General features: G+C 41.4%; 1 protein-coding gene across 2 annotated transcripts in view; it reads right to left on the reverse strand.

The window, feature by feature from the left end:
* The window catches only part of PRKAR1B (protein kinase cAMP-dependent type I regulatory subunit beta), a 92,833-nt gene that overhangs the window by 25,610 nt on the left and 39,795 nt on the right, over window positions 1-27,428 (reverse strand). For both annotated transcript variants that reach the window (XM_053957833.1, XM_053957832.1), the window contains exons 5-7: window positions 14,714-14,775; window positions 13,883-13,929; window positions 6,067-6,225 (exon numbers count right to left, since the gene is read on the reverse strand). In XM_053957833.1, the coding sequence (XP_053813808.1) occupies window positions 6,067-6,225; window positions 13,883-13,929; window positions 14,714-14,775 (268 nt within the window). The remainder of the gene's footprint in view (window positions 1-6,066; window positions 6,226-13,882; window positions 13,930-14,713; window positions 14,776-27,428) is intronic.

A 27,428-nucleotide genomic window follows, 5' to 3' on the forward strand; every position in this document is an offset into this window, starting at 1 on the left:
ACTGTAGTGCAAGCTAAAAACAACCCAGCAGTGGAATTATAGCCAACCAACCATGTGTTTATTTCTATTGGTATTAACCGTCTTTTCTCCCATGAAACAGAGAGACAACACAGAATCACAGACTCATAGGGTGGCTTGGGTTGGAAGGGACCTTAAAGATCATCTTTAGCTCCTTTAAGCCTACTTTGGCCAGCCTGATATTCCTCTGTCATCCCCTCCCAGGCATAATGTCACCTCTGACTTCTGATGTCCTTTTTACAATTGTTTTCTTTAGTTGCTTTACCCAAATTGCTGAGGCCAGGGGTCTCAGCATCACAATCTCCTCTCCTACCCTTCAGGTACCCTCTGCAGAAGTGCCAGCCTGTGCATTCCCTGGGTGCTGGGTCTGTCCTCATGCAATATTTTCATGCATCTTATAGAAGCTGCAGCAATTAAGACAGTACCAACATTTACAGACTATGAGATGCTAAAAGTTCACCAGAGCAGGAAAATAACCAAAAAGGATCTGGAGATGTTAGAAATGGGGCTAGAAAATAATAGAATGAGCATCCATTTGGAAAATATAACTAATTAAAAAAATTCCAAAGCAGAGATATTTGATATACAGAAGACCTGCAAGTAGTAAAACTGAAAGAGATTCACAGACAGGAGGTGAGACCTGCATCAGACTGCAACAAGAACACAGCCAAGGCTATTTTGGTCTGCACAGGCAAAGATATCATCCAGGAATGAAGTTTAGAGGCTCCATCTCCATGGCTCAGATGTGACGGCGCCTGGTGTGCTACATTCTGTCTCAGTACCTCTTCTCCAGAAATGTGCTCCCAAATCCAACAGAGCTTGAAGAAATGCTAAAACACTCGGGGAGAGCTGATAAGGAAGGAGCAAAACAATTCCAGCCTGTATTTGTTGGCTCAGCACTGGGATCATAGGTATGTCATCCTCATAGCCAGCATGAACTGTGGCAGGGGTTTTAAGTAGACAGTGATAATTATCTACAGATATATGACAGAAAGAGAGGGCAATTCAGTACAGCATAACTTGACATAACTCAAAGTAATGGGAGAAAATCAAGAAAATCTAATTTAAGATCAATATCAAAAAAGTTTTCCAATGAAGGAATTATTCTCTCACAGAAAAGTTTCCCAAGGGAAGCGGTAGAAATCTTACAGCTTAAGCCAGATAAAAACAATAGTAAATGTACATGAATAATTCTGCACTGGCAAGGCTCTTGATGGCATGTTTTAAAAAGTCTTTATTAATGCTGCTTTTTTCTATCCTATTAATATCTTATTTCAATAGTCTCTGCTTCTCCCTCTCCCCCTTCTCCTTTGTTCACTTTCTCCCTGGTTCTGAGCTGTCAGGCACAAGCTCATCTCCTTAAAGGCAGTGGCTCCCATTAACTACAAAGCCTCGTTAATATTCTAAGCTACAGTGCTCCTCCCTGAGACAGTCCCTAGGAGAAAAAAGATCACTCTCATTCGTCAAATCCACACAGAAAAGGCCTCAAAGCCATTTTTAGGACCATTTAATGTTGCAAGCCCTAGGCTTAGCTTAAGCAATACACAGGCTGGGGATAACAAATACCCCAGAGATTGTAACAGGTCCTGTTGACCTATTCAGCATCTGTTTCATCCCATTTCCAACTGCCTTTTCCCTCTTTTCTTCCATTTTTCCTTCTCATTCCTCCAGTCCAATCTTTCTTTGTCCCTCCAGCACTCTTTGTGTCTTGTTTCCAATTCATTTTTCTCAGGTGGAGCTGATTGAGTCCTTACTGGAAATCCCCACCTTCAGTAAGAAGCCAAACAAATGTCTACTGAGAAGCAAAGCATGACTCAAGTTTCAAAGGAAGAGTTATCCTGGCAGGAGGTGCCGGAATGGACTTCAGGACTGCACAGCCCCATTTAATCCCTGCTTAAGCTGCTCCTGAATGATGCTTTGGGTGTACATTCCTGCTGGAGCATGAAAGAAAGAGCTCCTGTGCATTCTGGCCATGGACACCAAGCAGCCCACACGGTCCTGGTGCTCTATGCCACAGATGTCAGGTGGATTGCAGCCCTTGGAGTTGCTTTATGCTTTGCCCACCACACAGCCTACATTTTATGGCAACCCAAAATCCTCCTGACTTTATTTTATCTCAGCTGAAAAAAAACCCTGCTTGTTAAAGAATTTCTTCTCAGGTTCAAATTTGTAAAAAGATGGTGGAAGAAACCCAAATAGCACAAATAAAATGAAGTATAACATTAGGAACTGACTATCCTTGATTTGTCACAAGTTACAAACCAATAACTCACTTTCTGTGAGCAGTTTGCCAAATAGACCAAATGTATTGAATCCCACACAGGTCCACTCTCAGAGCCAGGTATCTTGGAACCATGGAAACTAGAGTTAAATTATCCTGGATCAAGTCCTCCTAAAGAAGAAATTGTAAGAAATTAATACTTCAGATTTTCTCGGTCTGGGAACTGAATTGTCTAGGGGATCAATCTGATGTTGGGATACAGACATTTGCTTCTCTGGTATTTGTGGTATTTGCTATATTTAGAATACAAATATTGTACTACCCTGGGATGTTCCCCATTCCGTGATGCTCTCGAATCCAAATTGCAAAGAAGAGGGCAGAAACTGAATTCCATGAGAAGCCTATGGCAGAAAAAAAAATCCCTTGCTCTGTCCCAGAAGAATGTAAGTAAATAAATGTTGAATATATACACAAGTGTGTGTGTCTGTGCCCGTGTGCACACACACAGAGAACATATACATAAAAGAATTTGCAACAGAGTGAAAAGTATGTAACCCAGCAGAGATGAGTCTATGAAATAAATGGAACACCCAGATGGACAGATAATTTGTGAGTGTATCACAGAGGGAATGTGTTGAAGTGGTTTTTGTACCCCACCCAATACAATGAATTTCATGGTGTTATACTTTGTCAAGGACTGCAGTTTCACTGCACATTCTGACAAAAAGACCTATCCCAACATTTACAATCATCACAGCTGCTAAAACAAACTTGAATGTGACCTTCAAGCCATCAGGGTACCTAAGCTGAGACGATGAGATATAAAGAAATATATCTGTTTCAACTAACTTCCTCTGGGACAGGCTAAATAATAAATGGATGACAACTGTAACAAAAAGCCAGCAGGAACTTTCTGCATCAGGCTTTGTCCATCCATAAAAAGAAAACCCCAAACTCCAAACCTCCTGAGATACACTTTATTCATGTCATAAACCAGTCAGGATCAATGAGACACGTAAGTGGGGAAAATGACACTAAGCAGAAGTAAAAACAAGAAATTATTAAATGCAAAGTGAAGGACCAAAATAGTGCCTGCAAGGAGAAATGAGGTGGAGAGTCAAGTGTCTCATGAAGGATAAAATCTTTTTGGCAAGTGTGTCTCTGAAGGCATGATTTGCAAATAAATATTTACAACTCAAATAAAATTTCAACACTTGACTGAGAAAACACGGAGCTGGTCATGGTAGGGAAGGAATGCAGACGAGAGAAATAACTATCTGGGGTTATGGAGGGGCTTTATCTGACTACAGCAAAAATCTTTGGCAGAAAAAGGTCATTTATTCCTTGGACAAAATGATTTGCAACCAGAAAATAAGAAAAGAGAAACCTGCTTGCTCCCAAGTTTTGAAACCATCTTAAATGATACACTTCGAAAGGTACCCTAAGCATTACTAATCCTTATTTAAAGAAGAATTTCTGCATTCACAATACCCAGTTAGAGGCTAAATGGCACAGAACCATGTTTCTGGGAGTTGAGAGGCAGCCACTACTACACTTGAACTGAGCACAGCAAAAGCAGCCCCATAATGGTGGAGTCAGCTTCAAGTATGAAATGCAGCCACTAAACATGATGTAATTAATTCTTAGGCTCGAGGAAATGTGCAGAGAGCCACTATAACCTGCCCTCACACGACTGCACAAAGACAGGTGTCTCATTTCACCTACAGCAACAAAGTTATCCACCCTGCACCTACAAATAAATGGGAAGGTGACAGGATTCATTCAGCGTGGACAGGTAAATTGCATTTTCACCATGGACTGCATTTAAAATTGGACTTTTTCTACACCTGCAGCAAATAATTTACCATGAAATATTTCCTATCTCAGTACTAATAATGCTGTCTGGGTATCTAACACAGTGCAACAGACCACCAATTTTTAATGGCCTCAACTGTGAAAAAAAAAACACAAGAAGCAAGAGACGGAGAGAAATACATCCATGTAAATCAAAAGGTCTCATCGACTGCAGAAACTGAGCTTGCTGGGCAGGGTACAGGAGGCACTGGTCCAGAGAACACATAAATTAATTTGAAAAGCACTTAGCACTACACTAGAATCAAACAGAAGTACGACCATAATATTCAGCTTGTATGTACGACCCAAACTAGCATTAAAAACACAGTCTTTCCCACTTGGGACTTTAAGTCCTTTCAGCAAAGTCCTGTCCCTGCATCAAATATTCATCTTCTGAAGTGTGCTATCAGGTGATAATGGACACATGACCAAACTTGACATCTCACAGGGCTGGCTGATTTTAGGCACTTCTAGTTCCATCAACACCAACACTGAAGTCACCTCCAGGCTGCAAAGCCTGTGAACAGAAAGCTCTGCTTAAAAAGCCAAGGAATATGTGCCTTGTCCTGACATTTATTTCCCTCCTACATTCCTTTGCTTTTGAATTTTGGGTTCTTCCTTGTAGCTTGCAGGTTCATCACACCAGTTATCCCAGACACCCCTCCACTGCACCCTTGTAGGGCATGGGACAAATAAGCTGGGTGTGCCTCTTACATCTCCTTAGAAATTCTTCTGCTCTGAGTTTTAGAAGTACCTCTGCCTGCTTGCCTACACTGGGAACCTTTCAAAATTATTCATCCTGCTTACCCACAAGAGAGAAGACAAAACTTCTTTTCATAATTATTCCCCTATTTTGTCTTGGAGCCATCAGGCTGAATATTTTGGGATAGAATAAATTTCCATCAGCTGTATCCTCCTAAATGCCAGTGTGATGTTTGTTTATGTGGCACTGAACTCAGCTCATAGAATAGGGAGTGAACACCAGCAGTGCTCATACAGCCACCCAACAGCCATCACAGAGGGTAAACAAAGATCACTTTTACCCTGCTGCTTAAGAATTAATCATTTAAGTAGATTTTACTCAGTTCTTTTGCTGTTTTTTCTGTTTTCCGTAACACCCACTGGAAATACAGATGATCTCAAAAGTGTTAGTCTGAGAGCACAATGTCATTTCCTTCAGAGCAGAATGGAACAATGCAGCTCTTAGAGACAAGTCCTATTGAGAAATAAGCTTTACACAGAGTAATGTCTGTTAATTATCAAAAAGAAAGGAATATTTTACGGAGAAGGAAGATATGCACATGGACATTGGAAACAAACTCATAAAAAAAGTTATGACTTTGGTGAAGTTAATTATCTGTCAAAGTTTCCATTATAACTCACCACTGAAGAACCAACAGCAAATCCATAAGCTAGCACACGCCCCAGGTGCCACAAAGGTCTGCAGAGCTTTGCTGCGGGGATGAGGGAGTTTGTAAGGAGCAGAGCAATGAATCATTAGCAGCTACAACCCCATGGTATGTGTGCCTGGGTGCTGGCTAACAAAGATGGAGGGCACAGTCCAAGCAAGACTTTTTATTATTTTAGTGGAGCTGGATTTACTTTCTATCACCTGCCTTGAGGAATGTAATACAAGATCAGACAAAGACTTCACAGGCAAGGGGTGCTGCTGAGAGATATTTCCAGGCTTATGATAAGGAGAGGATTTGCATAGCTTTGGTGGGTAACAGAGGCCTCCTGAGGTTTTCATTCACAGAACAGTTATGCATAATGTTTCTCAATTGCATTTCTGACTCAGCGCCTTTCTGCCGAATCCTGTCCCCTTTTCTTTCAGTTCACTTCATTCGGTTACTCAGTGATTTTGTCATGTCTGCTCTCTTTCACGTGGAAGCACCAGAGTACTCTGAGCACAGACCTGCAAAACAAAGTGAAAAATACCAACTCCACAAGGAAGCCCTTCCCCATGAACTCACCATCAAGATGCGTCTGTAGCTGTCTCTGTCGATGCCCCAGAGCTTCAGGTCAGTCTTGGCCTTGACGGTGGCAGCCCGGGGGGTTCCGTAGATCAGCGCCAGCTCCCCGAAGCTGCCTCCTTCCCCGATGCTGGTCACCCACTCCCCGTTGACATAAACCTACCACAGCACAAGACAAAAGAAGCAAAAGCAGTTTAGGCACTTAGTTGGAGTTCTCCTCCTAACTGCCAGTTATCCAAAAGGCTGTTAGCAATTTCCTTTCTAATTGTCAGTGTTGGGGACACAGAAGGAAAACAAGAGCGTGACACTTCCGACAGTTGGTCCCCAAAGAGGGGAGCAACCTGCTCTGTGGACAGAATTTCAAGTTGTCTTGCTTCAGTACAATGACTTTATTTACTCTCTGGGTTTTCAGCTCCCATGGTTAGCTGGCATCATGTTTTTCCCCTTGTGTTCAAGGCTCAGGCAGTCAACAAGCAGAACTGTCACAACTTTGGCTTTTTATTAACACTGCCAGACTTGAAAGGAAGGAGGTTTGTTGATATGTGTAATGAGGATTACTGAAATGTGCCATGGCCATGAAATGAAAAACAGTCAAAACAAGGAAATATCTTTTGAAAAGGAACATTTTTCTTTTTCTTCCCTAAGCCTAGTGCCTCCAAAACCCATTTAAATGTAACTATACAGATGTCCCTTAGTGAAGATGACTAACGGCTTTGGACTTGAGAAGCTCTAAGCAGAATGACCCTTTAACATCAACTCTAGAGAACTCAGGAAGCAGAGTTTGACCCACATCCTAATTAGGTACTATATCCTCTTGGAACATGGTTGGGGATTGATGCCACTATTGCCATGTTTTTCCTGGATGATGTTCAATTTGAGAAGAATTCCTGTACTTGAGTGCTATGTGACATCTTCCCTGGAGGAAGGGGACTCATGCAGGTGTTTTCTGCTGGGCAGCTTTTTCCTCACTATTTATTCATGAACAATGCTGCTCATGAGCCATAGGAGTGCATGCAAAGGCTGCTGTGGGCCGTGCATTCTGCAGCTTGCTATAAACTGCACAATAAACCCTTTCAATTCTGTCACTGTGCCCATGAGTTTGGAGGGCAGGAAAGACTGGGTGCATTTACTCAGGGCAGAATATACCCCAACCTGTTACAGATCAGTAACAGCAGAAATCAACCAGTATTCATTTCATTGGCTTGGAAGTTCTGTGAAGAAAAATAATATGAAAAAAAAGGGGCAGGTATTCTCATCTTAAGCAGAAAAGTATTGCAAAGTCCATAACCTGACACCAATTAGTGAGTAATAAACCAGCAGTTTTTTAAAAATGCATGAATTAGAGCTGTGCTCAAGCTGGGCATGAGAAAAGATGGTGACCAAAATAAATGAACTGGGGTCAAAACTCAACAACCTGTCAGTAATAATTTTAATTCCATCTTCATTTTATGATGAAAAGGCATAATACAAAATACAGCTGGAATCCATCCCAATTTATCTTCACAATATTCAATTAAGATTTGCTCCAGCTCCTACTGAGGCCAGTGAAATGCTGGTTCAGTAGGAGATGGATGAGGCCACGAAGCAGTTCAGGTGATCAAGAGACCTCTTGGGTATCAGCTGAAAAGGAGCAGCTGAACTCCAGGCAATGTGGTGGCTCCTGGTGCTCCTGGAACATCTGAGGATCAAGGGGCTTAAAAATAAAGGGTAAAAATAATCCCAAACAGGCAGGTGGTTGCAGACTGCCAAGAAAAAGCTGAAGTCACAAAAGCTAAAGCTTCATTTCATCACCATGACAGGATGAATGTCACCCAGGAGAATATCACACAAGAGAACAGCAACAGCCTTCCCTTTCAAACTTTCACACTCACCACAGAAAGAAAATCTCACAGAACATTGAATCTACTTTTGATTCTCCTCATGATGAAAAAATGAAAGCAAAAAAAGAAGTTTTAAAAAAGCCAGGCAAACCCAAGCAGTTTCCTGGAGAAACGAGCAGGTAATTCTGTGGTTTCCTTTTTTTTTTTTTTTTTTTTTTTTGTGAGACAAGCAGGAGAAATGGTTGAATAAAATGAGGATTCTGAAAGGCTTGTAACATAGTGAGAATGCATGAACATTTCTAAACTCTACTGGTTCATTGCAAAATTGCCCAGATGCATATTTAACTGTAGAGACACCCTCCTTCTGTGGGAATTTCACTGGATGGGGTCACGGGGTTTGCTACACTACAGTAATCCATGTGTTCTCAGTAAAAAGTCTCAGGGATGGTGGGGAAAATCTAAATTCCAATGGGTTTTGGATCACATCCTGAATGTCAACTGACATGGTACCCTTGACTCTTTTCAGCACACCAAAAATACATGTGTATGTGTAGAGTACATGCTCTTCTGTTGAACAACACAGATTTTGTTACTGTAGAAGGGTCTGAATTATAAGTAGGAAAAGAAACTTATTCCAACACATATTTTTTAAGCAACATGGTGACATTTCTTGTTAAAGCAGTGTGCAGGATGTGACTGCAGCCCAGAGAGGGGAATTATGCTGGTAAAACTCAAGACTGAGCAAGTGAAGGATGGACATTTCATGTTGCACAGTCGTTATTTAGAGAGGCTGCTACTGAACTGCTCTAAGACTCCTTTCATTTTGCTGTCTTACTTGACAAGACTGTACAAAACATGTTTGACATCTCGCCTTAAACAGTTTATGCAAATGGTCATTCCTCCACCCTAAGGGTGTCAGGTTTAAAGTGCTCTGAGGTGAAACCAAATCACTGATCTGACAGTCATTGGGCCCAGCACTCACTCCCCCAATAAAATGTCATTTTGAATATCAGTCTCTGAAAAAGAAAACAGTTAGAGAATAAGTTGTTTGCTAGAAGCAAAACCATTGGACTTCATTTTCTGCAAAGGCCTAAGCCAACACTCAACTTCTGTGTTTGTGATGAAGTTAAAGTGCATTGATGGCACACTACAAAGCCATCCTGCCCTTTAACAGAGTTCAGCTCCACTATAAATCCCTTTAAAATAGATTTGGAAAGGAAAGAAGTTCTGTTTGTAAGGTGTGGGAAGCAGAGCTATTTTAGGCTCAGAACAGCTTATGAAAGTCGATTTTATATGGCAGCAGCTCAGATGATCTCCCTATTTGTCCTAAAAAATGCTGGGCTGAGGTTTTGGCTGAGCCAGTTTTAGGCATTTGTGAACTCTCACCAAAGTGGTGAGTACATAAATGAATTATTCCTAATTGTCACTTGACCTGCCAGTCACAGATCCATAACAGCTGGAACCTTCTTTCATGCAGCTGAAGAGGAAAAGTAGAAGTGCAGATGCCCAAATATGACCAAGCCATCAGGACCATCTACTTTTCACAGAGCAAAAGTACTTTAGGTTTCTATTGGTTTCCATCATCTAATATGAACACTGCAATTTCTGGGGGCTTGAGGATCACACAATTTGGTTCATTTTATTATCTTTTTAGGAGGCAAATGGGCTGTGATATCCAAGGGCAGTAACTGTGGGAGAAGTTGCAGAGTCATACAACATTCAGTGGCACAGGAATAAATCTGGGCCTCACTCACCTTTGTGTTCTTTCTCTGGAGATGCAGAAAGGAACCTTGCCATGAGCATTTTACCTTCAAGGCAGGATAGGAATATCTATCTCTGAGCTTCACTGGAGTGAATTTATCTTTCCTTTAATCTTGTATTGCTGATTTCAATTTAACTTATAGCATTTTTAATTTTTTTTTGTGCTGCCACTTTCTGATCTATGTAGACAATCTAATTTGTTCCAGGCATGGTAATTCTTGTCTTAAATTCTCTCCCTCGTATCTGTTTGTAATAATTTGTGTGCTTTGTGTCTTGTCAAGCCTTAATATTTGTTCTCCAAAAATGAAGATGAGTTTTATTTATTCTTGGAAAAATGAACAAGCCTTAGACATGAAGGGTATTTTAATGTGGGTAGATTTCTCAAAGACAGTGTATTATTTGTAAGTTTGAATTTGAACATATGAACTTGGAGATTGCCTTAAGAATCCTTAAAAGTTCAAGTTGAAAAACTCCAAACTTTAAAATGTTCTGCTTCAAATTTCAAAAGGCAACCTTCCAATATTAGAAAAATCATTGATAATGGAAGAATTTAAACTAGAGGCAATCTACAGAATCTAACCATTAAATATAACTGGTTTTAAAATCTATCAGTATTCTCACATAAAACACTGTGTAATTTTCATCTTTGTATACACAAGTTAGACAGTTTGTATATACAAATAAGGGCTCCAGGAAGATTTGACCTACAATCAAGAAATAATCTATTGTCCACAGTATTCATGTATACCTTCACATAGAGATTTATACAGTAAATACAGAAATTAAAGAAAAAAACACTGAAAAGTTTTCATTTTGATTTTCACCATACAACAGCTTGGCTGCTGTTGTCTTACAAGAAGAAAACCTGAGAACGCCTGTAGAGAAAGTTGCTGTGACATTAAATAGAATAGGAAGTTGCTGGGTCTAAAAAAAAAATACATCTGTTTGAAAAGGGCAGTCTATGGTGCTTTTTGAAGTAAAAAAATGTGAGGTTATGAGATTAAAATAACAAACAGGAAGTCACTTTATACTTAGAAATATGGATTAGAGATTTTTGCAAGTCATATTTTAGCAGGTACTTTCAACATCTTTACTGGAAACTATAATTTAAGTTCTGCCAGCTCCTTTTTGGCACATGCTCCCACTTGTCTGAGCAGGAAAGCTTCCAGTAGACAAGTGACCTCTCAGACTTCAAAGTTTCTGCCATCATCTACCTTGTGTGCCCTGTACCCATCTGCAGGGACAGCCATGAGATAAAATTCTCCTCAACCCTGATGTGCTAAGGAGGAAAACTCTGATAATATAATAATGCCAGCTTTGGTGAAAGTGTACCTAGTAGAAGAGAGAAAAACCTCATGTTTTCCATGGCCTACCTCTTCCTCATTGTAAAATCCTTCTTTCACCTACGAAAATTTGTGCCCTTCCCTTGGCCCACAGAAGAAAATGTGCAGGTATTTTATTCTGTGCCAACATGGCTTGTTTATACTCTAAGAAAATGTAAGAGTTGAGACTGAAGTGCTATTATATTAAAAAAATATTTTATGGTGCTTCTAATTTGACTCAGATTATTTTGTAAGGGAAAATTTTAGAAAGTTCTTACTTAGTCTGTGGGGTGCCTGTGCCAAAACTCAAACAAAAATTACTTTTACATGCTGCAGCTTTTTAAACTCAAAACAACACACATTGATTTTGTTATTTTCACTTTGTTGGTGGTTTCTGTTTGGTTTTGGTTGCTTGGTTGATAGACTTTATTGGGCTTTTTTTTCCATTTTGTCATGACTTTCTTCCATGAGTAGGGATTTTATGATGACACTTGCGACCTCCTTTATGTCTGCGTATGGAAAACCTGGGAGCTTATCAGTCACGATGATTCCAGAGTAAACTGCTCCTTGAATCCACCACTCCTGGTATTCCTGCCACTCCCAAGCAGATCAGGGAATGGCAGCAGAGACCCTGGCCAGGGGTTAAAGCCTCTGTGCACGTGCCAACACCAGCTGAACCAGGCAGAAAATGGCTCGAGGCTCTGAGTCTCAGGGTCAATTGTCTCCACTCCAAGTCACTTTTCTTTCTTGGAGAAGCATGGAAGCACGCCAAAAAAGTATCTGGCAAGGCTTAAATGAACAGCAGCTCGCTTACTAGTGCCCTGGGGTTTCCTCAGACAGCAAGGATTTCAGCAGCTCTGCCCAGAGAGCGGCAGAACTCTTCTGGGGAGCACCACGGACGGGGTGACGGTGCCCGCCCGGGGCTCTGGGAGCTGCTGCCCTACACAGGAGCAGCTCACCCTGCCCTGCTGCCCTGGAACAGACTTTGCTCTGAGGGGGAAGCTGGGATCACCTCCCTAAGCTGGGCTCATCTCCCTAGTCTGGGCTCACCTCCCTGCAGCTTTCCAGTTAAGGCAGGCAACTTCCAGCCTGTGGCTCCTGCATGAGCAGACGCCTCCTGCCTTGCACAGCACCTTGCACTGGAATTCAGGGGGTGTTTTGGATGAAGTTTTAGGAAAAGCTTAGGAAGGAGAAAGAACCATGCTGAGCAAGATGAGGAGAGCAGTGGAAAGGTGCATCAGGAGGCAGCTTAGGGGGTGCTGAGGTGGGGCAGTGTGAGAGCTGGTCACAAGAGGGTTTGGTCAGACACAGATGGTCAGAAGCTGTGCTGGTCTCTGGACAAGCACAGTCCAAATTACATTTTTATGTCTTGTTAGGAAGTATTTGTCCCACAGGTGATGTCTGTACATGTCTCTGGTAAGTGTTAGGGTGACATTGTGGTGGATATGTCCATTTTAATTAGTCCTTGCAGCTACAGGCTGATTTTAGGGGAGTAGGGAATGATAATGCTCATGAAATCAAAGTTACAATCTGCTCAGTGAAACCCTACCTTGTGACTGTTCTTTAAGACCAGTATGTGCATGTAGAATATTAATTCTTTTGCAAGTAATTGCAAGGGGTTTGCAAAATGTTTTCCGATGCCATTCAGTCCCTCACCATCCCTGAGCTGAACACCGAAGAAAGCTTTCCTAAAGGTGTTGAGAGAGGACAAATTATTTTTAAAGAGGATTAATCTATAACTTCAACATGTGCATTTGCGTGTTTGCGGGTCTGATTCAAAGCCAGTGAACTCATTTAGCTCCCTATCGGTCCCAAGCCAATTATTTTAAAACTAAATTTTAACACTGTTCTATAAATATTGCCCTTTTATTTTCTGGCCCTGTGGATGTGGCAGTGTTTGCTGTTGAGAGGGTTGTCTGATAGGAACAGTGAGTCAGACGGATTTCCTGAGGAGCAACTTCCAGAGGCAGAGGCAGCATGTGAGGTTTCTCAATTCCCAACAATACCAATTAGATGGTCTCCTGACACAAACAGAGTGCTAAAAGAAAATAACTTTCACTAAAATAACTCTGTGCCTCCTGCCTGGATTTAAAATAAATCACCTTCTTCTTTAAATATGCCAAACCAAACTCATGTGGGTATCTGAAGGGTAAAGTTGCTAATGAGAAAGTCTGTCCTACCCAATTCCTTTGGATACATGCTTGCAGCAAAACTGCAAAAGAGTGAGTTTCATACAGGGGAGAAATGATAGGAGGGGAATAGTTTATGATTTGGAAGGCAGGTTGAGAAAGAAGCTTCTTTTCAAAGACTTGCTGATTAAACCACTGCATACTCCTGTAAACATTTTGTGGTCTGACAGATCACTTTACACTTATAGTAATCCTTGCTTTATTAATATGCTGCATTGTTCTTATATTTCGACCTAATTTTAAAAGCAAATTAAGGTTTCTAAGATGAAACTCACTGCCTGAAGCTGTATCTCAATTTCTGGGAAAAAAAAAAAAAAAGCAAAACAAAAACAAACAACACATGAGCTAAGCTAACCGATTAAAGAAAATATTTTCGTTATGGTTGATCTGAACCCTCAGGTGCATTCCAGCATGGTGGCCTGCTCTGCCAAACACTGCACACCTCCAGGTGTGGTTAGGGCTCTGAAGATAATGTCATTTGCTTGGTTTTGATTTCCTGCTTGGAATGGACAAATAAGCTAGGATGTAACACATGCCAAATTTAAAACTATGAACAAATAACTTAACACAACAAAAGCAAAGTAATGAAACCAATCCTGTGGAATCTAGTTCAAGAAGAAAGGAGACAGACCCGCAGCACGTGGCTGGCTCAAGCTCTCTGCCAAAGCACACAGTTTTATTCTGTAGCTTCAAAATAAATATTATACTGCAAGAGCATACTTACATCCACCTCGCCTTGGTCAATCACATAGAAGTTGTCTCCCTCATCACCTGGAAGCAAAATACAAAAGGTGATTGTTTCCTGAAGGTCTGCAAAGATATTCAATAACTTCCTGTCCCTCTATTTAATCTTGTACATATTTGCACAGGTTTGTACACCAGATTAGTTACAGAGAGATTAATTTTCTGAAACATCCTTGCTTATTTGCCTTCAAATAAATTTGCCTTAAAATTTGCCTTAATTTGCCTTAAAATAAATCAAAGTATTGCTATGATTTCTTGCTATTAATACCTTTCAATTGAATTAATTTACCTCTTTTGATTGATTCAATACTTCATTCAGGGTAAACACTCAAGAGATTTTAATATAGCCTGAGGGTAATGAAGTCCTCCACGACGTGCTGCAGGCATGCAGGTAAGTTGCCAAGTGTGATAACTGTGATACAGCACAATGAGGTGTTGAATATTCCCAACAACCATAAAAATATTTTCCATCTCTAATTACTCTCAGCTTGCCTGTGCCACCCTTAGGCATCCTGATCTGGGGTTTACTTCCTGACTATCTTCAGTTAAGGAAAGAGCATTTTAATTTGAAGTGCTGTTTATCTACATTTAACTGTAGCACTTTGAAACCCTGGAGATCCACCAGATTGAGGTTCTCTGCATGTGTAGCAGAGACTTACATCCATGAACTTATCATATAGCTGCACACATGGAGGCCTTTGGAATATGGTTAATCTTCCCATGGAGCAAAGAGGGTGAAATCTCAAATGGAGAGATGTGAATTACAGGACCCTAGCAAACACACAGGAGGAAAAATGACAGGAGGAATTACCCTGTTGTATGACTGTTTCTCCTGCGATGTGTGTGACAGGGAACATGGCATCGAATATGTCACTGGAAAAAAAAAAAGAAACATTTCTTAATAAATCAGACCTATTTCTTATCTAGCCAGTAGACCTACCTTCATTGTTTCTTTAGCCTTTGTTAACGGATTTTGCAGAAAAAGGAAAGGAAAACATTAGCTATAACTGGAAAGTGAACCCCTGCTCGGCAAGAAATCAAAATAACTTGTTAGGCACCAGCTGTGGTTTAAAACTGAGACCATGACTTGGTGTGTGTTGTTTTGAAAGAGCTCCTGGACTATATGGAGAAAGACACCACTTACAGCAGTGCACAAACTGGCCAGCCTGAGCACTGTGTTGTCTAAGCAGAGAGATTTCTGATTTTCAGCTGTGATGGGTTTGTGGCCCAGCAGTGACTGCCAGATGCCCAAACAGGAGCTCTCCTCTTCTGAACATCTGGCCTTGCATTTACAAGCAAAACCTGTTCCACAGTACAGAGCACATTTGGAAAGGTAGTTGGCTCTAAATTAATGCAGCATACGAGCTGGCAGGAGATTGCACTGACAGTGCAGAAGAAGCCAAACTCTGAAAATCTCAGCGAGTTACTTGTGAGAAGGAATCCAAGCGATGCTACAGAAAGAGGGAAGCTGCAGAAGAGCCTCGTGCTCATTAATCACGGCTGAATTACACACCTTTCCATGTCTCCAGCTCGCTGTCACATCGCCTTAAAAGGCCAGGCAGAGCAGTGGGGATGGGAACACACCCTGCACCAACACTTCGGGCAACGTGCCCAAAGCCAGTCCTTTGTTTATTGAGGGAGACAGCAGGCTCGGTGGAGCCAGGGCTTCCTTTCCCCACATCAGATTTTGGGGAACTTATTTTCAGAAGCATGAACCACATCAAGACGGGCACTCCCCACCTCTCTTCCCCTTCCTATGCATCAGCCTCAAGGGCTAAAGGAAATAGCTCCCCAACAAAAAACAAAAGGCAGCAAGAGGGGATTGTTAACTGCTCTCTTCCCTGGTCTGGCCTAGAATGGCCCATCCAGGGACCAGTGGTGAGATGAAACACTTCAGCCTGGAGTGGAGAAAGGACCTCACACACACAACTACACAAACAGGGAAGAAACCTAAGATCTTCATCAAAACAGGCAGAAGATCAGCCACCAAATCTGTGAAACCTATGCTACATTTCAATGCCTTATATGGGAAATGCATATTGTAAAATCCCATTATTAGCTTATTTCCTGTTCAACTGTTCCAGACTTTATTCAGGCTCAGTTCTAGGAAATGTTTCACTCCTAAGTTCAAATTGCTCATGTCTTTCCTCTTCATCAGTCTGAATGTTTTTGCTCAGGATCACAGCTCTGCGTCAGCACCACTCCCAGTAGGAGAACTGGGAGATTTCAAACCAGGCACCTCCTGCAGCACCTGCAAGGGATGCTCAGCCCATGGCCTATATATAACAAAATGATATATTTTACTCCTGTTGTTTTCATCAGGCCCACTCCGTGCTGTTCCTATTCACACTCAGGAAACACCTCCACCATGGATACAAAGCCTGCTCTGAGGCATCCAGGAGAAACTTCTTCCTCACCTCATTCTGAGCACCAACGCAAAGACCTACAACAAATTATTTTGAAAAGCCTGTGGATCTTATTCTTAAATCCACTAAGCTCATTTTTGTGATCTTACTTAGGTTCAGCATTTCTCCACTTCAAGGGATTTCTCTGCTGGCAGAAACCATCTGCCTGGTACAGACAGATCTCTGGAGCTGGTCCCTGTGCCAATGCTCCAGCTGGAACTGGGGGCTGAGGTTCCAGCGGGATGGGGAAACAGCCACACAGGTGGGTGCCAAGCTGGAACAGCCCCAAGGGACTTTGTGTCCATGAGGGAAGTCCAGTTGCTCTCCAGCAGCTCTGGGACTGGGAATTCAGTGTGACAGAGGCTCGTTTGCCTCCCTCTGGTTTCACCTTGGGGCTCCTCGCCGAGCTCTGAGAACAGTTCTGCAGCCTGCAGAACATTTACTGAGGAAAAGGCACTCTGTGAGACACAAAGTCTCCAATGTGATACATCCAAAAATAGGTACAAAACAGTGAATATCAATAACCAAACCAAAATGTGCTGTTTGAGCAATCTTGGAAAGTTCCTTTTTTTTCATAGAAATACAGAGGAGATAACTACCTGCAGTTTCACCCTTTCATCCTTGTGTTAATCCTCTATTTTATTTATAACTTAACAATTGACTGTACAAACAGTGCCCAATAAATTATGTATAGCACTGCACCCTTCTCCAAAATGTTCCACATTTTATTTCTACATCACCTTTTAATTTTATCAGAAAAAAAAAAAACTTCTTTGAAACTCACAGACTAAAAGTTTAATTTGACAGTGTAATGCACCCAAAGTCTATTAGCAGCAACAGCAGATTTACCCCAATACTCTGCTGTGTAGCAGAATATTAGTGTAAATATTCTAGTACCCCCATATGTGATGGGGTAAAATCTTAATCTTATTTCAGTGAAGTCTTAATCTTATTAGGCCAAGACATGGATTTTTAAAGAGACCTTTGAAGGACATGTCATCAAAAATTATTCTGAAGTACATCTGAACAGAGAGACATGCAACACACCCAAAGTTATGGTGATGTTGATTTACAACTCCAAAGTGAAACCAGGGCATGTCTTTAATATAAATGTAAGCAATCAGTAATATCACAACTGTCACTGAAAACACACTACCGTGTTCCTTTTCTGTTGGATAATTACTGCTTTTAATTGATATTGTCAGGCCAGGATCACTCACAGCAATTAATGAGTTGAAGTGTTTCTGCTTTTGGATGCTCAATTTGAGATTCATTAAACACACTCAGATCTCCAATGATATGGATCAGCAGGCTGCCCCAAAGTTTCTCAGCCAAGAACTGGGCCTTCAGAATGGCACCAAAGAAAACCACCCTTCTGGAAATTATCACCTCTTAAATACCAAGTGCTGAAGATCCCTGTAGGAAATCTGGCTTTTGAATCAGTTCAGACTAAGTGTAGAATGGGTTTGGAAATTTTTATTCCCTCTATCTTCAGTGTCTGAAATAAACACAAAAATGTCACAAGGATCAATATACCAAAATACTTCAAAAATCTGAAGTATTTGTTCCTGAACCAAGTCATATCTGAAACTGCAAAGAACCAGACCTATTTTCCATCCCCCCAATAAAGGTCTGATGCTGGCATATTTAGTTCAAGCCATGTGTTCCTGGGCCTGTACCATGCAGAGAAAACAAGCTTTAAATACTGAATAAGTTGAGTAAGTGGTGCTTGCTAAAGGCATAAACAATACAGCCAAGGCCAAAAATATGGTCTGCTGTTTTTCCCTGTACCACGCACTTGTTTATAAGACATCCAAAATCATTCTCTGGTCATTACAGCAAAAAACAGCCCTTACAAACACAGTGCTGCAACCATCCCACCACCAAGCAGAGACTGTAACTACAGCTCTGCAAAAGTAGGTGTTTTCTAGTGTTTGAAGGTTTTTTTTAAATAATTATGGCCAAACACATGCAGACACATTCCTAACAACCAAATTTATTTTTTCAAGCACAAGCAAGTTTTATTCTAGCACAAACAGAAAGCCAGAAAATCAGTAGTTAAGTCTCCAAATGTTGAACTACCATGATTTCATCTTCTGTCTGAGCTGCAGCACCAAGAACACAGCAGCCTCTGTCTCCTGGCCCTGCACTGTTGACACTGACCGTGCTCGCAATGCTGTGTGCTCAACTGATATGGAAATGGTTTGATTTTCTGCCAGGAATTTTATGATTGTGCTGTAAAGGAGAACTGCTCAGAGGGATTTCTTTATTTTGTTGACCACGTATCATTTGCCCTCTTTCCAGATGACTTACTCAGGTGGCAGATGAAGAAAGTAGGGCACCAGTCCTGGTGTTTTAAGCTGTTGTTTCATGAGGCTGCAACCAAGAGAGCTGCGCTGCACCCAGCGTGTCCTGGGCTCAGCATCAGCATTTGGAGGGACCTTTTCCACCCTCTCCACAGCCAAAGATTTTGACAGGCTTTGCCATTTTTTTAAGCCTTCCCCACCTCCTCCCAGAGGATCTATATCTGGTGCTCGTGGCTCTTGGGAGCCAAGTATTTGTTCCAATCAGAAGGTATCAGGGGGAAATTTGTGTGTAGCTGCAGGTGGGACTGTATGTACCCAAATATCCATGTTTAGATCCAAAGGGAGACACGAGCAGGACACCAGTAAGGTTTTCCAGGGACATTTCTGCCCCTTTAATTCTTTGCAACCTTTTGATAGTATCACTCAAAAACAAATCACAAGAAAAGATTGTGAGCAGCAGAGAACATACAAGGAGCAGTGAATTAATCCAGCAAAGTGAAACCAAGAAATGCGTTTAGACATGAAATCTCTATCTATTCAATCAAAAAATACCAGCTGTCTGCTTAGGGAATATCAAAATTTAGAAGACTTTTTTTAAAAGGTCAAAGATATCAAAGGCTTGCAGCAAGTTTTAACACATAAAGTGTCTTCCATGAGTGTACATGGAATTGCAAACAACTGCAATCAGATCTGGAATCACAGGGGCTGATCCTCTGCTCTCTGGCATCTCTGATGACTCCTGGCAACCTGGCCAGGTTGAGCCAATTCCCTCCTGATGCCAAGAAAGCAAACTGCCCTCAAACCAGTGAGACTGCACCTATTTCGACCAGAAAAGGATCTATCACGGTGATTGCAGAGTAAATATAATGAAATACATTGCTGGTTGCATTCAGTAGCATTTTATGGACCCCATTTGCCAAGAAGCAAATGCCTGTGCTAAGAGGAAGCCAGTGAAGAAGGCAGGGCCAAGGGGTTCTCTTTCTCACGAGAAAAAGTGAGTGATAAAAATAAATCATCTCATCTGCTTTTACACCGAGGCCTCTTGGAGTCGACGTAGAATAGGGGATAGAAAAAAAAAAATGATGTGCTCTGTGGGTAATATAGCACTGGCAATAGGCAACTGAGAAGAAGCTTGTTAAAACAAAACGAGAGAAAGAGAATTCCAAGCACTTTCAGAACCAGACCATGGCAATGGCCAAAATAGGGAAACTATGTAAGACAATTTATCAGTTTCACAATCAGATTTCTTTCCAGCCCTTGCTGTGCTGAATGCATTGCAGGGAAGGAAAAATGGAAGAGACAAAATGTATACGTGTTAGGCAAAAATGGAAAATCCTCACTGTACCTGCAGGTTATAATTTGTCAAGAGTTCAATCAGAACAATTTCATTGTGCAGGCAGCCTCAGAAAGCTTTCAATGTTTGTGCTATGCAGTTTTTCCTTCTTTTGCTATGTCTCTAGCAAAACAAAGCCAGCCCTGTGTTGTTGAGGAGAGCTTTAAAAGATATGGAGCTGTTCTGGCATAATTCAACAAAAGACACGCAACATTTTCTCGGAATGAGGCTGCCCTAGGAGCAAGATTCAAGTATTTTAAACTTTTCCTACTTACATACCTTTAAGGTTTAGTAAACAGAGTTGATAGTAACTCCACCTCCCTTTAGCTGTAGCTTTGGGTACTATCAGGGTACTATTTTAAGATTTCAAAATCAGGGGGGTAGGAGGTGGGGCTGTATGGGGTCTTCTTATGTACTTCTGAGATTTTCTTGTGATTCATTTCCTGAAAAGACAACATCTTTCTAGCAATTGTTCTAACAACAGTTCCTCCTACTCTATAAGGATGAAGAGCACAAAATTTAAACCAGACTGGCTTCAATAAACATCTGTACAGTGAGGGAATAAACACAGTACTTTACCACTGAATAATTTGCAAGGGTCTCTGCTATGTGTAAGTACAAGGCTCCAATCCATACTCCTTGTTCCTAGGAATGCTGCAAGTCCTTGCTAAAGTACAATACTGGAACCACCAGGAGTCATTACTATGATTTACTGACTACTGAGAATAAAAGCATTGCAGCCAGGTAAAATAAAAGAATTCCTTTTTAGAGGTATTTAAAATTAACTGCCCTGAGGTTACAATTGCTATAATCAAATATGTGGTGTGGCAGGCACGTACCTAAGAAAGAGTCAGTACTGAAGCCTTAACAAAAACATTACCCATCTGCTTCTGTTAATTTCTTTCCCTGTTAGGGCAGCAACAAATTAATTATAGCAGCATCCAAAGTTATTAACAATTTAGAATATTTAATTACTTCATTTAAATGGCTGATGATTAGCTATTATTACAATTAAGACATGCATTGATTTTACCATAATGATAATAAAAATTGGACATGAGAGGACATTGTGAATGGCAGGTTAACACTAAAGTCCATGTCTAATTCCATAACATGTATTAAGTCACAGGTCCACATAACTAACAGACACATGAAGCAGAAAGAAATAAAAATTTATCATCTTCTATTTCTGTGAAGTATTTCCATTTTTACTGTTTTATAAAGTCCCTTTATAGGTTCATTAATTATTACTCCCAATGAACAGAGTACAGCTTTATGGGCAGAGCATCAGTTCATTTTACAGGCCCTGTACATCTATGTGCCAATGGGTCACTTCATCTTCCACATGTTAACAGCAGCTTCCAGAGAGAGCTTCTGCAGGGATCTTCATCTGGAAAGCTGTCTGCCATGGACTAGTGCAAGAAGAGGTAAAAAAGGGAACAAACACTGTGGCTCAAGGACAGGGCCCAATCCCACACCCTGCTTTTCCTCTCACCCATCCCTCGAAGCATCACTTCATTGACGTCTCACTGCCAAGCCTTGCTTGTACCACACCTGTCCGAGAGGCAGGGCTTGGTGGAAATATAACTCAGGTCCCCTTCTTGCTATCAGCTTCCCCTAACCTTTCCCACAGCTGAGGGAAGACCCATGGCTCCTTCAGCAGCCCCATCCTCAGCTGCCCAAGAAGCCCTGTGGCAGAGCAGGCACAGGGTGCTGGAGGAATGTTGCACAGTGCTGAAGTTCAGCTCCATCCCACCTGGTGCCCAAAGGCACAGGACACCCCTTTGAGCAGCCCCAGCTCCCCAGAGCCTTTCACAGTAGACCAGATCCATAGGTTTCAATAATCTGCAGTTCAAGAACAACTGCAGGCTGGGCTGTATCTCCAGGACTGTAGCCAGCAGGTTGAAGGGATTTATTTTCTCCCTCTTGGACAGCCTGGAGTACCATGGCCAGTTTTGGGCTCCCCCATACCAGAAAGACACTGACAAACTGGAGCAAGTCCACAGTGGCCATCAAAATGGCCCAGGGCTTGGAGCAGATGAAGAGAAGGGGGAGAACTGTGTTTGGTCTCTTCTGAAAAGAGGATCAGGGAGATCTCATTGCTGTTAAGACAACAGGCACAAATGGGAACAGAGGAAATTACCACCTGATCAAGAGGGGGGAAAAAAATCCCGATGAGGGTGGTCAGACCCTGAAGAGAGGCCCAGGGAAGGGGATTGTTTCCAAGCTGGGCAAGGCTCTGGGTGAGAGCAGCCAGCTCTGCGCAGCCTGGCTGGGAGCAGGAGCTGGGAGCAGGGATGTCTGTCTGTCCACCTGCCGGGAGCCCGGGCTTGGCACGGAGCTGCTCCCAGTGGGAGGGATGAGGTGGTCCCGGCCCCGGCCGCAGACACGGGGGAGGCAGGGGAGCGTGAGTCAGAGGCCAGCTGGAGCAAATCCCACGCATAATGCACGGAAAATATGCTCCCTGTGCACTGGTGGAGGGATATCTGCCCTTCTGCGTGAATAATTGCAAAGAGGCTGGGTCCCAACTTCCCATCACTAATACCACTGCTCACCAACAAAGTCTGTGCATACCAGGAGGCCTTGAGGAGGAATTGGGCAACATGATTTTTCTCGGGGGAAAAAAAGTTTGCTGAAACTGAATATTCTGTCGAAAATGGCTGATGTCATTTCCCCATTTAAAATGCTTCAAAAGTTTTGAAACTGTCTAATTGTCCTACTGTGATAACTGCAGAGGAACCACTTCTCATGATGAAATTACTTCAAAAGAACATTTCTTAGTGAAAAGCTAAAATCAAAAGAAGGCATTGTTGATTTCAGTTGAATATAATCACATTTGTTCTCTTGTTTTCTTGTGTGAGCATTCTCAAGATTTTCATCTTGGAACTAGGATTCAAGATGAGGGATGGATTTAAATGACAAAAGGAAAACAAACAAGCAAAAACAAAAGTCCAGAGGAGCTTGGGTCAATAAAATACACTTTCTAGTTGATAAAATGTACAAGTATATATATACAGGTATAGAGAAACACAAATAGTAAACTGCACAGGCTTCTTTCTGGTTTAGTAGGTACAGTACAGTGCTTAGGAACTCTTTCCTTGGCCTGCAGGTACTGGATCTAATGCAAAGACAGATACATTTATGGAGATTATGCACTATAAAAACCCAGCACTGCTGCAAGCACACTCTGCTGAAACTTTTATCTAGAGAAGTCCCAAATGCATCATTATTTGAAGCAGAAAAGGGCACTGTAACAAATTCAAAGGTGTTATTTGTATGCATGGGCATAGTAGAAGTGACCCAGGGAAAGGCTCAGCATAACAACAAACCATGAACTTCAGACCATGTGGGCCAAATTCATGCCTGGTGTCACTGAAATGAGATTGGAGTATTTGAGCTGACTAAACACAAGAATGGGCCTTTAAGTCCCACACAAGTTCATGATTTTTCATTTTCCCCACAATTAATTACTTTCTCAAAAAATCTGGAAAAGCAATGGATGATACCATGCTGAAAAAATAAGTATTTCAACTTAATACTTGAACAAATAAGTGTTTTAACTTACTGAAAGAAAATTGCTGCCGGTTGGACTGAAACACACCACCACAAGAATAACCATCACCCCCCAAAACAAGGCTCTGTTGTTGTGAATATGAAGCAAATTCCACCAGTGATAAAGGGCAACCACAACAAAGTCCCCATATTTGAACAATTTATTTCCTTCTGGTACTTTTAAATCCCTTCACTCTTTAATTTCAAGCTCCCTCTTCTGGACTATCCCAATGAAGCTGGAGAGCCACTGTGCACTCCTCATCCTGGCTTCAGGAACCAGGTAATGCAGCTGAGGAAGCCCTTGGCAAGTGGCACTGATAGAGGTGATCACTGTGGCCCAAGCTCATGGGTACTACAGCTGAAGGGATCTGAAAATGTAACAGAGCACGCGGAGATTTCAAGAGCTGCCAGAGGGCTGCAATTGGAAATGCACTATTCTGTGACCTCTTGGAGTAGATGATGGTGGAGATGTCCCTCAACACAGGCACGTGGAACACATATCCCTGAGGATATCCCTGTATAGGGATATAGGACTTTATTTTCAATAAGAAACTAGAAAAAATCATATTTCACACGTACATAAGTAAATATGAACAAAACCATGCTATGCACATTACCTTACAGTTCACATTTTGCAGTGAAGAGGAACATCTTCCCCCCCAATAGTAATAGCTTTTTCCTTTAATACTTAGGGCATTCTTTCATGAAAATGAAGTTTATATATATAAATAAATAAATAAATATATATACATACATTTACATTTTCTTGCATCCCCATGATTAGAAACTTGTTGCCAGAGAAAGTTTTATTCTAATAATTCACCCAATTTTTCTATCCAGAACACGGTTACACACAAACTGTTGTGGTTGTGAAACTTGGACACGAACATGATATTTATCAACTTACTTTTTACCCCCATTTTCTGAAGGAATCACTTTTAACAGTTTTCTATAAATATAGGAAAATAAAATTGTATTCAATAATTACAATTGTTCCTTCAAATTATGTACTTACTGCTCCTACACACTATTTTTATGACTATAGCTTGTGAGCCTTGAGTGCCACAAGACAGCACCTCTGCCTGGCAACTGTATCAGCACAAAAATAGATAAGAGCTATTAGGTATTAGGCTAAAATCTTTACACTTCCACACCTGGTGGTCCTTGTCATTAACACAAAAATCAGAATACTGCAAGGATGCTAAAGATGTTAAAGAATAACACAACACTAAAGAAGGACAAGGTGCTCAATACAAGTGCAGTGAGAGGGGGTTTGTTTATGTACAATAATTTAGTACATCAGGAAATTCCTTGGGTTATTCTGATAATATCAATATGTGGGGCCACTGGAACAGCTCGGGAGCAGTGAGAGAGCAAAGCCAAGCTCTGCAGAGCTGTAGCTCTGAGTCCCTGAGCAGTGCCTGCTGCGAGACAGGAACGTGTCCTGCAACTAATCACGGAGTGTTTGACACGTGTCTCCCCTGGCTGACAAGCTCAGAGCACTCGGCTGCAGCCATCTCCCACATCTTGCTTAATTAATTTCCATCTCTGTTGTGTGCTCCCACACCTGCAGATATCAAACAGCTGCCTATAATAAAAACATTTTAACCTGTGTTAGCAGATAGGGCTCAATTTCGTTTATAATTGGATCGGTAAATGAAATCATTAGAAAATAGCTGATAAAGGTTCTCTGGAATGAGTCAGAATGGTTTTTTAAAAGTGTGTAAATCTAGTTTTAAAGAGCTGATGAATAAAATTCACATCTAATGCAAAACCACATGTCCACAAGCACTTGCTTTTCTATTTGCATATCTATTATAGCTTACAGACATGTGCAAACTCATACACCCACACATTTTCCTTGTGTTTTCCTGAAGTTCATCATTACTCCCCTTCATCTCTGATTCACAGCATTTCCGAGATAGAATCTTCTACAATAAAACGAACTGGAGATAAAATTTCCCCAGACAACAAATACTTCTTTTGTAGGAGTTCTTAGTGAACTATCGCAATTAAGCAGTTCCATTTTTTACAGCTCCACTATAATTCAAAGAAGAAGAAAATAGAGATTGATTAGATCAGAAGAAACATGCATGTTTTCTTAAGTGGTCTGTGTTTGCAGGGCTCCGAAGGAAAGGGAGCTTTTTAAGCATGAAAAGCTTAAATCTGTAGATGCCCAAACACAGACCTAAGGGCACGCTTTCCTCATACCTATGGAAATAAATTCAGACGCTGTTACATTGCTTCATTCCATCTTTCTTAGCAATTTTCTTTCCAAGTCTTCACTAACCACTGCAATGTACATCAAAGGCATCTTGAAGTGTCCCAGCAATATCCCTGGCAGCAACACCTGCTCCTTCCAGCCTCCCAGCACCCTTTCCCCAGCAGTTCAGTGTGTTTTTAAATCCTGCCCAGCAGACTCTGCACTCACCTCTTTATTCTCCAGTCTGCTGCAAACATTACAAAAATCACGAGTGCCCAGTGTTCAATTCTGCAATGTAACATGCACGAGCCTACTTTCATCTCTGCACAGTGATAGCAGATCTGGAAACCTCAGCTATGCTGGGCTTTCATTAGCATAGCTGGGATGGGAGAGGAGAAAAAGCAATATATGCCTTCCTGCATATCTGCAGTACATTTTTTAAATGCCTGGTTGAAAGGGGACATGAAGAATTCGCTGGGCAGGCTGGTGGGTCAGTATTAACCCAGACATTTGTGGTCACTCTTAGTCCAAACCTTCAAACAACTTTGCTTGGCTCTGCTAATTCCATGTTTGATTTCATGCTGGTATAGTTTTGAAGCAATTTCTCAGCAGAAAGAATGATATTTTATGGCATTAAATAAACCAGGACATACCCAGCTCTGAAACAAATTGCGAAAAAAACCCAAAAACCTTCAGGAGTACATTATCACACGACTCATGTTGCTTCCTCCCAACTAAATAACCCTCCCAGTCTAGAGGTTTCTGTTTAATTTGGCCTCTGGCATGACAGAAAGGAATTTTTTGCCCATTTACACAACTCTATGAATCAAAGGTTGACAACAGTGAGCAGCTCCTCAGTCTGACTTGGAGGCATGCACCCAAAACCAGCCCAGTGCTGTACTTGCTCTGTCAGGTCTCCTGCACAGCCCAGCTACGCTCTGGCCTGTAGCACACACATCCCTCTCGAGGACCTGAGGTATCAGCAGCTACAATTGCTCTGAATCTTGAATCCTGGCCCTGTTTGCTGCTGTGAACTGCTCCAACACCAGCACCTTAAAATACTCTGCCTGAGAACTGATTTAGGTTAGGTTTAAAAAGTAGTTTAAAAGAAAAATTATTTTGCTGTTGAAGGAACATACCTCCACTGGTTTAAATAGATTTTTTTTTAATGTAGGGCAATCAGGCTTTATCTCTGTTGATATGAAATTCCAATATACAATAAAGAAATGAAGCAGAAATTTTTATACTAAAGCCCCCTTAAAAATAAATCCAATTAAAGGGAATAAATAGGACAAGAGAACAACTAATTCCTTGTCTTTGCTTCTCTTCAAGAAATATTCATATAAATCCCTGGTCTGACATTTATGCTGTTTCATGTGACAGGGATCAGAACTCTCCATAGCACAATGTTTTTAAACCATTTACTGCAGCAGCACCTTTATAACAAATAATAAAAACCTCTCCACATGCACAGAACGTTTTCTATAGGCTCACAAAGGGTTTAACCCTGCAAGCTTTTATCTACGTGAACATTCAGCACTCTAAGTTGGAATAAAAGGAGTAATTTAATGAAAAGGGGGTGGTAGAATCAGGGACTGGGGGTGAGAATGTTCTGGGATGAGCATCTCTCTTATCTGTGCTGGTGAAGTGGTTTGTAATCACGAGTATTCTATGTGTGCTTTGTGGTGCAGTAACAATAATAACGAGGAGAATCTTGAGCTTGGTGC

This window comes from Vidua chalybeata, chromosome 16 (assembly GCF_026979565.1).
Source record: "Vidua chalybeata isolate OUT-0048 chromosome 16, bVidCha1 merged haplotype, whole genome shotgun sequence".
Classification (NCBI taxonomy): Eukaryota; Metazoa; Chordata; class Aves; order Passeriformes; family Viduidae; genus Vidua; species Vidua chalybeata.